Here is a 14,620-nt window from a genome sequence, read left to right as displayed (position 1 = left end):
CTTTACATAACCATAATCTAATCAGTCTTCCTGTTCTACTCCTGTCCTTCACCACCTGACTATAGGAAGCCCGATATATTTACATGCCCAAGCAATTTTTCATCCCTCTGCACACTTCTAGAATCCTAGCTTTCATCAATGCTGCCCATTGTACTACTCACATAAGGACTACAAGGCTTCACTTCTCAAAGCTGTAATGGGTATGTAAAAGGAATAACATTGGAAGCCAGGAAGAAGAGCTGCAGATAGCGTGTAAACTGGTGTGTAAAAGACGTCTTGGCCCACAGAAGGGGAGAGGCATGGGAAGTGTTTCAAAAGTGATCCTCCCTAGTTTTCCAGAGAGTAAAAGAAGATGGGAGAAATTATTTCAGTTTTGGAAGGTTCTGTTAATGTAACCTTACAACAGAGTTAACATTCATATTTACACTTGTTGTGTGGATTACTTGAAGGGCTAACAAAGCACAATTATGTGTTCTCTAAAATATGAAAGTGAACTGTACATTAAAGAAGAGAGACATATAAAGTATTGGATTCCAGATCTTTAGCAGAATCTCCTTTAAGAGTTTTTAATTTCTTCACCTTTAAACTCTCAGGTTTGAGATCCTGAATGGTTATTACATCCATGAAAAATAATATTGAGATAAAGAGCATAATTATAAAGTTGTTTGGAAATGGTATTTGACTCCAGTAAGATTGTCACAAATGGATAAAAAAATTAGTAAAAAATGTTGGAGATGTGAGATGGAATTGGGGACTTATGAACATATGTGGTATAAATGTGACAAGGTTAAAAAGTTTTGGCAACAATTGGAGAAAATGATATTTGAAATGATGGGGAAAGTAATAATATTGAGAGTGGAAACTATATTATTGTTGGTAATTAAGGAAATAGAATTAACAAAATATGAAAAAGAATTGATTAGAATTATGATTATAATAGGTAGAATTATAATAGCTAGATATTGGAAATTAGATGTGATTTTTAGAATAGAGTAGTGGAATTCTGAAATGTGGAAATTAGCCTTAAATGATAAAATGACATGTGATATTAAAATTAGAAGAAGATATTTTCTGGAAGACTTGGAAACCATTCGTGGACTATGCACTTGGAAAATTGGACGCTTCGGTACCTGTACCTCGAGAACGTGGATTTTGGCAATTATGAGGACATATCCGAAGACCCAAATCTTCCTCTTTTTTTATGTATAGCACAAGGGTGTAATAATGTATTTTCTTTTTTGTTTGTTGGAAAAAAGTAATAAAAAAATTTTTTAAAAAAAGAAAAGAAAAATAATATTGAGGAAACACCCCTCCAATATATTTAATTAAATAAGATATACATAAATCATGATCTGGAGAAACAGAATATTATAATCATGATAACCAGTGATAAGTAGGATGTAATTTCTGTTGCTACTAGGTTAATTTTCAAATGCATCTTCCTGTTAGCAATAATAGTTTAAAGGACTTTAGTTTCTCCTGCTATTAAAAATTAAGATGTGAGACTGATTTGGAAACCTGAGAGTTACGAATAGTCTTGATTTGGGCTCATAGTACTGTTACAGGAAAAGATTTGCATCCCCCTAGAATACTGAAAATAGAGATCAGTTTAATGTTCATGTAGACTGAAAACACACATCCAGTCCAAGTAAATAAATAAAAAAAATTGGCTGTAATGACATAGTAACATAGGATATAATATTTGTAACTCAACATTATGCAAGAATCATACATAAGAATAAGTATTTCGATATTTATTTTGAAATGTTTAAAAATTGCTATGTACATCGCTCAACAACCTGTATGAACAGATCTCCTTTGCAGCCTTCAATTTCCTTCATTTTTCAGATATTCTTATTTCAAGGAATTTTCTGTGCTATGAAGAATTGGGAAGCCTGCCTACGAGCCTTGTAAATGGGAGACACATAAAATAGGTAAGTTAGTACAGTACAGCAATTAAAAGAAACAATTATATTTATTCTAATTCAGTAAAAATTAATCCAGTGATTGTGCTCTGCAATACTTACAACTTTTTCCTCTTCTGTCAGCACACCATCCACAGACACTATTTGATATTGCTTATGCTTTAAGCCTCCTGGAAGTCTTCGAAATAATTTTAGATTGTTCCCATCAATGCCTTTTAAGAGTTTTTGCATTTCTTCTGAAGGGCAGCCGGGATCAAATATTAGTAGACATAAACTTTTGTTTTTTCTTTCCTCAATTCCAACAATGGTACGACTATGACCTAGTTTCAATGGCAAAAACCAAACATATTAATGCACAGTATACATGTAAATAAGAATTACAAACCTCTTAGTGCAAATGAGCCATACTGATCTGCTGCTTATCTAAACATCTTGTTTTTGGAACAAATCCGCTTACATGAATAGTCGCAGGAAATGATTTGCACCAAATTATGTTCAGGAAATGTGAAACCAGAAATTTGAATATTCCAGATTCTCTGCTTTTAACATGATGAAGTATCATTCAAATAGCTTGTAAGAGAATTGTCATGGAGAATAAATCACTAGAATGGAAATTTGTTTTCAGAAATATTTTACAAAAAATCAATCCGGCACAGAGTTCTACTGACCTTGGTGCTGCAGATAAATTGGTGGCTTGGAAGTACTCATAACCTTTCCATTGCTATCTTTACCTGAAGAATAATAATTTAATACCCATTCAAACAAACGAGGGTGTGTACCAGAAGAGCCGGTAGGCTGATGAAAGTCAATAATTTGACACCTATAAATTAAATTAAAATGTCTCCATAAATAGCCAGATAATGCATTCTGTAAATGCCATCTGGCATCTTTAAAATTCTATGCGCATAATAATTCTGCCTTTCGATTAAAAATCAGACCCTTGTGATTCTACAAAGTCAACTATATTCAGTGGCTGAGCCCATTAATTTCTGGCTTAGTTGCCATGCAGGATACATGAAACCATACAAATACCCGTTTTAATTTTTCTTTCTTAAAAGATAGGAACTCTTTTGAGACTGTGGACAATTCATTTTTCTATTCGGAAAGAGTTCTGATTCATCCTGTTTTCTGCTCCTAGTGACTTGGTAGGAAATTATTTGAAGGGGAAAAAAGCAGGACGGGAGAGATGTTGGAAAGCACCAGCCTAGCAGGGATGAGGGATCAAGTGCAGAGTTAGCCTGAGGTCACTGTTGCTCACCAGACCCATGCAGAAAACAAGGGCATAGAAGGAAGTGTAATTTAATGCATTTTTTTTATTCTGCCTTTTTTACTTTGTAAGAAACTCAAGGCAGTGAACATACTCAATATTCCTTCCTTCTCCTATTTTCTCCACAACAATAACCCTGTGACGTAAGCTGGGCTGAGAAAGAGTGAGTTGCCTAAAGTCACCCGAGCCAGCTTTTATATATAAGGTGGGACTAGAACTCAAGTCTCCTAGATTCTAGACCAGCACATTAACCACTACACCAAACTGGCTCTTTTATTTTTATTTTATTATTTTATGTGTTATTCGCCTAGGTGGAGATGGAACGAAGGATCCACACCAGTTCACAAGGGGCAATACTTTTTAACCCTTGTTGTCTGTATTTTCCTGGAGGGAGGTCAGAAAATTATTAAATGCAATTTGATTATCTGTGAAGACTGGGTGTCAGCAGTGTGGAAATGCCTTAATCTTGGCTTTTAAGATCATTTTCACATTGGTAGTTTGTATTTACAAAAGGATTTCTCTAATTTTAAGGATTTATACCATCCCCTTGTGTGAAACTGCTAGGTCATGTATGTAATAAATTCTTTTACCCTGATACTATTTTTTAATTTTTTAAATATTTTTAATAGTTGTTTTCAACTATTAGTTTTATTCTTCAATTATTAATGAAATGAAAAGATACAGTTCATAATAAATAAAAATGTCTTTAGTACTGGATACTATTGAAATATTTGGCTCAGAATTAAGACTTCCTTGGGTAAGTCAACACTTACTTTAGCTTGAGAAAAGTTAAGACTGAATAAATTTCACATGCTCCTATCCATGCTTTAGTTCCTTGTAATCTGCTATTGAAATGAGAAGCTCCTTGGGGATCAAAACCTTCTTTCCAGGCATCTTCAATTTGTGTTTGTATTTTTGGAATACAAGGAACTTGTGACATATCTAAACAAGAAAGAAGATAACATTTAAAATCTTTCAAAGGGAAATTTCAATTTACATTGAATTTTTGTTTTCAGAGACTATGGAATGGGTCAGTCCTTAGTTTGGAAAATTCAGGTAGTCCTCGATTTATGACAACAACTGAGCCCAAAATTTCTGTTGCTAAATGAGACAGTTGTTTAAGTGAAACTTGCCCCATTTTACAACATTTCTTGCCACAGCTGTTAAGTGAATTATTGCAGTTATTAAATTAGTAGCATGGTTGTTAAGTGAATCTGGTTTTACCTTTTTGCTTGTCAGAAAGTCCTAAAACCCTTGAACACTGCAACCATAAAAAAAAAAGAATCAGTTGCCAAGCATTTGAATTTTGATCACATGACCACGGAGATACTAGAATGGTCATAAGTGTGAAAAATGGTCAAAAGTCATTTTTTTCAGTGCCGTTGTAATTCCGAACGGTCACTAAATGAACTCTTGTAAATTGAGGACTACCTGTAATTCCTTTTGACTGACAGATATATCTGTCAACAGTCATAATATCAAAGAGAGGAAATTTATCTTGGACTGAGACTGGAAAAGACCTATAGGGATAATATAGGGGTTTTATTGGTTTTAAGTTCTTCAACCAACTCTAAACTTTCCTTTTAAACTGGTTTTAAAAATTGTACTAATTGTTTTTACTTTGGCTGTAAACCATCCTGAGTCCTTTGGGAGAAGGGCGGTATAGAAATTGAAACAATAAATAAATAAATAAATAAATAAATAAATAAATAAATAAATAAATAAATAAATAAATAAATAAATAAATAAATAAATAAATAAATAAATAAATAAATAAATAAATAAATAATATCTTCCCCCTTCAAAATAAGTGAAGCGCTATCCCCAAGAATATGTAGGTTGATGGCAGTGTAATTGTTGTTTGCCTTAACCTTAATCCAGGAATGGAAAGTTGAGAAAAGGGCTGCAAAAAACCTCTCACAATACTTGACAACACAGTATCAACAGTAGAAACCTTCAAATTTCTGGGTTCTATCATATCGCAAGATCTCAAATGGACAGCTAACATCAAAAACATCATTAAAAAAGGACAACAAAGAATGTTCTTTCTGCGCCAACTGAGTAAGCTCAAACTGCCCAAGGAGCTGCTGATCCAATTCTACAGAGGAATTATTGAGTCTGTCATTTGCACCTCTATAACTGTCTGGTTCGGTTCTGCAACCCAACAAGAAAAACACAGACTTCAGAGGATAATTAGAACTGCAGAAAAAATAATTGCTACCAACTTGCCTTCCATTGAGGACCTGTATACTGCACGAATCAAGAAGAGGGCCGTGAAAATATTTGCAGATCCCTCGCATCCTGGACATAAACTGTTTCAACTCCTACCCTCAAAACGACGCTATAGAGCACTGCACACCAGAACAACTAGACACAAGAACAGTTTTTTCCCGAAGGCCATCACTCTGCTAAACAAATAATTCCATCAACACTGTCAGACTATTTACTGAATCTGCACTACTATTAATCTTCCCATAGTTCCCATCACCAATCTCTTTCCACTTATGACTGTATGACTATAACTTGTTGCTGGCAATCCTTATGATTTATATTGCTATATTGATCATCAATTGTGTTGTAAATGTTGTACCTTGATGAACGTATCTTTTCTTTTATGTACACTGAGAGCATATGCACCAAGACAAATTCCTTGTGTGTCCAATCACACTTGGCCAATAAAAAATTCTATTCTATTCTGTTCTATTCTATTCAAAAATGCTGGTGCTTAACAGTCTTTTGTTTTCTTCTTCTCCCCTCCCACCCTTTGGTTCAAAATGATCTCTGTTATGCATTATTTAATGAACTGAGGGAACTGACCTCCTTATTTGCATTTAAAAAGTTCTTCAAATCAAATTTGTTCCAACAGGGTTTTATCATTGATATTTTGAACTGTCTAAATATTTTAATACTTTATATACTGCACTAGCAGTGGCAAACCATTATTTAGGTTTTTTTAAATCCTGCCTTTATTTTTAAAAAATAACTCAAAGTGGTAAATATACATAGTACTACGTCCTTCTATTTTCCCCACAAGAATCTTGTGAGGTGGGTTGGGCTGAGAGTGTGACTAGCTCAAGGTCACCCAGTCAGCTTTCATGCTTAAGCAATGGTGAAATCTGAACCAGTTTGCTACCGGTTCACTGGCCGTGCATGTGGGCCGCGCGCCAAGCATGCACTGTGCGTGCGCATGCGTGCACAAAACACACGCACACGCATGCATGCAAAGTACACACCAAAAGAAGGCTTGGGAAGGTAAGTAGGGAAGGTAAGTAGTGAGGGAGGGAACAGCTGTGCTGCGCGATTTAGCTTTCCTGCTTTCTAGCAAAGTTAAACCCCGCGACACAACTGATCATTGGAAATACCAGTTTGGAGGAACTGGTAGCTTTTTAAAATTTAACTACCGGTTCACCCGAACCAGTAGCTTTTTAAACTACCAGTTCAATCAAATTGGTAGCTTTTTTTTTTTACTACTGGTTCGCTTGAACCGATAGTTTTTATCACTATCAGTTCGCCCGAACTGGCAGCATTTCAACCCTTTGCTTAAGTAAGGACTAGAATGCAGTCTTCTAGTTTCTAGCCTGGTGCCTTAACTACTAAACCAAAGTGGCCATTTACATTAGTAAGGACAATAGTATAAAATATTATAAAAGTTTAATATTAAATAAAATCTTCACACTGTTAAAGGAATGTGGAAAATCTAAAATTTGAAGTTGTTCTAGAAGAGTTGCCTGTCTGCAGGCTCTGGATACAACTGAATAAAACAAATTCCAATTTAGAAGACTCCCTTTCTTTTTAAGTATTGTCTCTTGCTATTACTCAATTACATTCAACAAGTATCACAACAGCATGCTAAAATCATGTCAGAACTGGGGATATCTACATGCTGACAGGTCTGATCTAGGAGATGAGAAGAAATTTCTTCCTGGAAAACATTTATGAATATTGAGAAATTTCCCAAAATTAAATGCTCCCTGTCAGAATCAAAAGAATACTAAATCACAGAGGACCCTATGCAAATTTAGTCTGAAGTAGATTTCTTTAATTGCAATGAAAACTAGGTAACAAAAATACAAACCTTTCAAACAGTCTTTATAGGAGTTATTCCTCAAAAGAAAAGAAAACAGAATTTGAAAATTCCGATAACCACAACCCCAGCCTTTGTCTCCAAAAGAACAGTGAAAGTGATCCACTCCTGTAGAAAGCCACACGTGCTTTATATCTTTGCATTCATTCTGATAGTATTGGCACAGCGCTTCAGTAATTCCTAGTTTAAAAAAGATGGAAATGGAGAAATATTGCATTAGCCTAATTTACAAATTATTCAATTATGCAGTTTTACAAGATACAACTTGATTATGTACCTATCAAGCCAGTGTTGACCTTTAGCACCTACATGATTCTTCAGATTATCTGTTCTCAACCTGTCCTTTCAGGTCTTCCAAAGATGTATCCATCAATGTTATAATTCAACTCCTATTGCAACAATTATAAGAAAGTTTATAATGCTAAACAACACAAGCCTTATAATGCTAAAATAACACAAGCCTTTTAGAACAATACTTCAGGTCCAGACTAGAGAGCTGTAGTAGCGCAGTGGGTTAGAATGCAGTATTGCAGGCTAATTCAGCTCACTGCCAGGAGTTTGATGCTCACTGTCTGAAGGTTGACTCAGCCTTCCATCCTTCTGAGGTTGGTAAAATGAGGGCCCAGATTGTTGAGGGCAATATGCTGCCTCTGTAAACCACTTAGGCCATGAAGCCTAAGTCTAAGTGCTATTGCTATTGCCTATGGATGTGTCTTCAAACATATCCCCTTTTAATAAAATAATGGCTACTTATGAAGTAGCTAATTAAGGAGACTAGGCAAGGGGAAAAAACTTTTTCTGACGGATGCCATCATTGGATATCTTTATTTAGATTGAATATTGTCTACTTGAAACAATTACATTATTAAAGCAGCAATTTAATTATGGATAAAAATAAATTAGACAGAAACGGAGACACATTCATAAAGGATAACTTTTCAGATGAACAAATAGAGCCTACCATACAACCTGACAGTAATGACAATGTTTCTACAACTGGAAAGAGAAATGAGTTCTTTCTTCAGAGGAAGAAAAACTATACATATGATGACTGTCATGACTGTCAAATGAAAAACTAAGCCATACATATTATTTTATCTGAAGGCATTACATCTCCAAGGAGTAAATACTTTTGATAACACTATCCTTAATATAGTTTGTAAGAATCACCACTTTTAGAATATTTTATATTCTTACTGTATTAATTTGAGAGTGCAAGAAAAAAAACAGTGATTTCTTAAATGAGTCTATACTACACAGTATCACAATATTCAATGATGAATGACTATTTAAATAATCCCTTTTCGACATCTGAATCAGGTTTTAAAGCAAGCACTTACTAACCTGAGGTCTTTGTCTTTCCATCATCAACTCCTAAAGCCAGAGATTCCAACATATCAGCTTTTCTCCTGTGATATTCAGATGGTTGCATTCTTCCGAAATCCACTTCTTTTGTCATGGCTTTTAGTGACTGTTGCTTGTACCCTCCAGAACCATCTAAACCATATTGTCTCTGTGGTGGACAAAATATTCTTTTAAGGGTGTGTATTGCTGATATCTTGGATCATAGCTTCCCTACTGCCTAGCACTGACCGTGCTGAATGGAATCCAGGGAGGGCATCAGACTAGGAATGTTTTTCTAGAAACAACTTGAGGTATTAGGCTGCAGACAGCTAGGAACACTTATCGCTGAATTACAGAATAGCAATCAACTGTATAAGGCTTCAGTGCATTATTATTTGTAGACAGCTATGTTTGGAAAGTGCATCAGCATTCTATAGAGAGCTTTGGTAGAAAAGTCTTGCCCTACCTCTTTATTAATAAATCAAGAGATCAAATTAATACTGCATCCAGTTTTGCTTTTCACATTACAAAAAAGATTTGGAGACTTTGGAAAAAGTGCTATGAAGAGCAGCTAAGACGTTTAAGGCCTGGAGACAAAAACATATGAAGAACAGTTGCCGGAATTGGACACGGCCAGTCTAGAGAAAAGAACTGGAGGGTGTGTGTGTGTGTGTGTATGACATAATAGCAGTACTCCAGTATTTGAAGGGCTGCCACAAAGAAGAAGGGATCAACTTATTTTCCAAAGCACCAAAAAGCAAGACAAGAAACAATGGATGGAAACTACCCAAGGAGAGAAGCAACCTTGAATTAAGGAGAAACTTCCTATCAGTTAGGACAATTAACCAGTAGAACAGCTTGCCTTCTGAAGTTGTAGGTGCTTCATTACTGGAAGCTTCATTACTTTTTAAGAAAAGACTGGACAGAAATGGTATAGGGCCGTGATGGCGAACCTATGGCACACGTTGAAGATAAGGCAAAACCATATCTTCGGGCATACAAGCTGTTGCCCTAACTCAGTTCCAGCTCCCAGGAATTTCCACTGGGCCTGTTTGGATACCAGATAAGTAAAAGGCTAATTGAAAGCTCTGGGAGGGCATTTTCCTGGAGGCCTCCAGGAAAGTTTCTGGAACCTGGGGAGGGCAAAAAATAGGCCTACTGGGCCCACTAGAAGTCAGGAAATGGGCTGTTTCCAGCCTCTGGAGGGACTCTGGGGGGTGGGAGGGTGGGGGAGGCTGTTTCCCCCCACCCCAGCCTCCAAGAGAGCTTCTGGAATCTGGGGAGGGCGAAAAATGGGCCTATCAGGCCCACCAGAAGTTGGGAAATGGGCCATTTCTGGCCTTCAGAGGGCCTCTGGGAATGGGGTGGGGAAGGCCATTTTCGCCCTCCGGAGGCTTCAGGTAGACCTGCTAGACCCAAAACAGGGTGCTGGGGGGTCGTGCACACACGCACAAGGGAGCATGGGGGGGTCGTGCGCACATGTACGGGGGAGAGGGTGGAGCATGGGGGAGGCATTGAGTTATGGGTGTGGGTACGCACGCACCTGGACTCTCCCCCTGCCCTCCCCCTGCTTTTGGCACACGACAGCAAAAAGGTTAACCATCACTGGAATAGGGTCTCCTACTTAAGCAGCGGATTGGACTAGAAGACCTCAAAAGTTCCTTCCAGCTCTATTCTGATTGAAGAAGTGTTGTACAAACAATTGTAAAAAAAAATTCCCCCACGTAATATGGTAACTTTAAAAGTGCATGTTAATATAGTAATTTATATCCTGCCATTCTTCCATCACAATTCATGAGATTTCTGAATGGTCTCCAATCCTGGAATTGACTCAACCCAGACCTGTTTTGATTAGGAGGTTCTTTTATGAAACAGACCTGTACCTTAATCAGTTGCTTCCAAAGATCAATCTATTTATCTATGAAGAATAAATAGATACTCATACTGCACATCTACTTTCTCTCTTTATTTATTCAGAAGGGCTGTCAAATACGCACTTAAAAGACTAATATCATACCTGCAACTTTTGGAAATCATCCTTTTCTTGTCTTGCAGTTTCTGTTCTTCTTTGCCTATCCTCTTCATTTTGAAGATGCTGTGCCAATTCTAGATCATTCAAGTTTCTTCCTATTAGGTTAAAAAATATGGAAGTTTAATGTATTTCAAAATATTGAATATCTAATTATCCTAAAATAAACTACACATATAATTTCAGCAACATCTACAGTTTTAAATTTGCAGCATAATTCTATGTATGCTTACACAGAATTAACCTATGCTCACTGAGGCACAGAATTAAGTCTTAATTGTGTACGTTACATTCATACAGACATTATGAAAAACTGAACTAATCAATACAATTCAAATAATTTTATATATTTATTTAGAACATTTACCATACATAGCTGCTTATATCAAACTCTAGTTACTTCTCATCAGTCTAGTATCACAGAAATTATAAACTGAAATCATCCACGTATTTCATATATACAAACTGGTTAACTTGATCAGTATATTATACTAATTTGCACTTGGATCAGAGTTATTAACTTGCAGATGTATTTCTTCCCAACAAATTGCTTTGTTTGTTTCTAAGAAGTATAATCCTCATGCCTGGGACTTAACTCTTAAATCCTAAATAATGCTCAATTATCATCATCCATGTGAGATCAACATTCCAACTAGCATAGGAAGAATTCAGGAATTTATCTTTCCCTTACATCTTTGAAACTCTGTTTCAGATATCAGAAAGCTTCAATGCAACAGTGTGGGGAGGATACCAGTGGATGCCAGGAGGAAGGAAAATGAACCATATATTCTTTCTCTTCTTCCAGAACAAATGTTTGTAAGATTGTTTTGAAATGAATAATTCTACACAATTTCTGAAGGTGCAGAATAGCATGCAATTATCCATTTTAGAAACAAAGACTGATCACTTATTTCCTGGACAGAACAATTTGTTTACATAAGGTTAAAAATATAATTGCCTGTTTAAGAAAAATAGCATTCATAATTTGAAATGGCAGGGAAAAAATATGAAACTCTTATAGCACTGACGTGGTATCACTCAGCTGCATGAAGCAGGAAAAGCTGAAATGGATATTTCAGATGGCAACTTGGGAGATGTGGTTCTCAGTGCTCATATGGGGGGCAAGGAATGTTGTTTTTAGCTTTCAATACTAGAATTCTGCTAATCACATATGTACTGTCCTATTAGATTTTATCTTATATACAAAATAATTTACAACCTTTTAAAAATGTATATTGCCTTATTTCAATGGCCTTTGACTGAAAAAAACTGACTCAATGTCTCAAAAGCTTTGAGGTAGAGGCTTGCATCAGTTATTTAAAAAAATTCCATTTAAACTATTTAAGCTACAGTTATCTACTTTGAATACAAATGAGTATCTTATATGTATATTTCAACATTTATGAAATTCATTCTACAGTGTTACAAGAAACAGCTTACTGACAATACTGAAGCATCTTTCCAACTACAACATATTGTTTTATATCTTTCATAGTTGCATGAAACTTCCTAAATCATGCCAAACATGCTTAAATGATAACATGTCTTATTTTGGAATCCTTTATTTTACCTTCTAAAATGCTGCATTCATCTAGGTGCAGTTCAACATGTTCTTGCAGAACTGGATAATCGGTGCAACTAAGATGGCATATTGGACATTCAAATAAAGGTGGACTACTTTCTGCATTGAAAAAAAAATTAAAGGATAAATAAAGATTTACTGGTCATTCCTACAAAAAATCAAAGAAGCTAAACAAACTCCCTAAATTCTTAATTTTGTATTAAGAGTCCGTTTAGTGTCAGAGACCTATCAGATTTGACAGAGTTATCATGTGGAGTAGTGACATTTCAAGTGAAAAAGCCACACTTATTTTCCACAACTGTGTTACTCAAAAGACATACAGTAATGGCAATTAAAATGGTGGCCCTAAATAAACCCATACTTAAGCACCAAAAACAGCTGGCAGCCAAAGTTTGGCATTTTTAATTGCAGTTGACTTAATCTATACAGAGCAGTATGCTAGATTTTTGCTGTATCAAGGTGGGTGTATCAGTTACAGCAGGGGTCACCAACCTTTCGGACCTCAGGGACCACTAAATTCATAATTTTAAATCCCGCGGACCAATAATATGATCTGTCTAATGCCTGGCTGGGTGGGCATGGCTAGGTGGTCATGTGACTGGCTGGGCATGGCCAATTCGATGTCACTCACATCAAGGGGCGCCTCGCCAGCCTCTACTTGCCCTTCCCCTCCCAGCCACTCCTCACCTCCCCACCTGGGCTCCTTAGGGCCCCAACTGGAAGCAGTTATTGGAGCTAAGCAGTCACCACGAGAAAGAGTTGACAAAACAGCTCAGTTCAAATTGGATCTGACCGAGAAGGACGCTCAGCAGAAGGATCTCACTGAGGACTACAAGCATAGGCTTTCCAAGCGGAGACAAGACCTGCGGGAGTGCAAGGTCAAGTACAGGTGCCTGGAGGCTCAGTGGGCTGAGATGGTCAGCCAGTTCCAGGCCATGAGGCAGTCCCACTGGAATGAGGCCTTCGCCCAAAGCCCTGCAACAGGAGGCCGAAGCAGACCCCAAGTCGGTATTTCTGTCCCCTTCTGACCCACACAAAAAGACCCCGAAAGGGGAGACTCTGCAGCAACAAAAGTTCATTGCACGTATCTGTCCCAGCAGCCTTAGTTTGAGGACCCCTGATTTAGTGCAATATAAAAAATGCAAATAATTTTTCTGCGGACTACCAAAATTTTCTTGCGGACCACCAGTTGGTGACCGCTAAGTTGGAGACTAGGAGTGGGGAAACCCTAGTCTATCATCAGCCACAAAAACTCACTAGTGCTTTGGGGCCCCACCAATCTACCTGGCAAAGTTGTTTGCTGTAGGAAAAGAAGCAGGTTGAGGAGAGTGTCATGTGCATTGCAACGAGCTCCTTAACAAACGGCAGGAAATACAGTGCTGAGATGCAGTTTACACAGTCTCATAAGTGATGCGAGGTGTGTGTTCCCACTGATCAATGGGCGCCATGGGTATCCGGTGTAAAAAGATACAAGATCAAGACTCAAAAGTAACGTGTTTTGCACATTCTTATGGGCACTTTGAGGACATAGATTTGGGGAAGGAAACAGGGAAGCTTCTCTGAGCCCTCCTTCTTATTTCAATGCATGTTTTGCTTAAGGTGCAACCAAGATCGGTTGCAATTAGAAAGAGCAAAAGGAGGATGCACAAACTCCAAGCACTCGGTTAAAAAAACAAAACCAACCGACACTCCCCAGGGAAAACATTTCAATCCCAACCCTTTGCATCTCTGCAACAACCGGGCAGGCGTTTCGCCCCCTTCGTAGAGCGCTGGCGGGTGGGAAGCAGCAAACGGAATTCAGCTGTGATCTTTCCAAACCGCCAAGCCTCGCAGCGTCCGAGGGCGGGCAGGGCGGGGGTCCCCCGCTAACTCACCAGGAAGGGGAGACGGAGGAACAGCTCGAGCACCGGCAGGCGGGCTTCCCTGCCGACCTCTCCTCGACCCGTCCATTCTCCCGCCGCCTGGGGGGAACAGCGCTGAGGAGCTCCTCCTTCTCGGGATGCAAATAAGCCACGCCCCTTTAAGACCAAGCCAAACAATCGCAAAGCCTCGCGCGCTCGCCGCTGTGCCGAAGCAAGCAGAGGGCGGAGGCGCCGCGCGCAGGCGTTCCTTTACGCGATAGGTGCAGCTGCGTATGTTTAGCCCCCTTACAATAGCGCAACGTCAAAACTCCTCCACTAGCGTCGAAACTCGTTTCTCAAAAACTTGTCTTGCGCGTAGTTCTATATGTAGCCTTTTGGTTTACGTAGTGCCCGCTGGTCTGGGATGGGAGCTGTCACTATTTGGTTTCTATGGTTTCCCGTTCATGACTTGCTGTACATCTCTTATCTACAACAGTATATGGAGATTCTCAGTCATCCAGGTCACGGTTGTCCCAAAGGTGCTTTTT

General features: G+C 38.0%; 1 protein-coding gene across 1 annotated transcript; it reads right to left on the bottom strand.

The window, feature by feature from the left end:
- Positions 1-1,733: 1,733 nt before the first annotated feature.
- Positions 1,734-14,248, bottom strand: ZUP1 (zinc finger containing ubiquitin peptidase 1). Its single transcript, XM_058173289.1, has 9 exons — positions 14,106-14,248; positions 12,220-12,330; positions 10,638-10,747; positions 8,621-8,789; positions 7,268-7,456; positions 3,966-4,134; positions 2,594-2,745; positions 2,028-2,245; positions 1,734-1,907 (listed from the first exon to the last, which is right to left on the bottom strand). Exons 1-9 carry the CDS (start codon positions 14,179-14,181, stop codon positions 1,860-1,862), a joined length of 1,242 nt encoding a protein of 413 aa, XP_058029272.1. The 5' UTR covers positions 14,182-14,248; the 3' UTR covers positions 1,734-1,859.
- Between the last annotated feature and the right edge of the window lie 372 nt (positions 14,249-14,620).

Source organism: Ahaetulla prasina, chromosome 1 (assembly GCF_028640845.1).
Source record: "Ahaetulla prasina isolate Xishuangbanna chromosome 1, ASM2864084v1, whole genome shotgun sequence".
NCBI classification, from domain to species: Eukaryota; Metazoa; Chordata; class Lepidosauria; order Squamata; family Colubridae; genus Ahaetulla; species Ahaetulla prasina.
Note: the sequence above shows the minus strand (reverse complement) of the source record. Positions and strands in the feature narration are given on the sequence as shown.

Coding starts and splice junctions, on each gene's coding strand:
- ZUP1 (XM_058173289.1), bottom strand. CDS start 14,181: ATGGACGGGTCGAGGAGAGGTCGGCAGGGAAGCCCGCCTGCCGGTGCT. Junction 4,135..7,267: donor CTATAAAGACTGTTTGAAAG/GTTTGTATTTTT, acceptor TTTCTTGTTTAG/ATATGTCACAAGTTCCTTGT. Junction 2,746..3,965: donor TTAACTTTTCTCAAGCTAAA/GTAAGTGTTGAC, acceptor TTTAATTTATAG/GTGTCAAATTATTGACTTTC.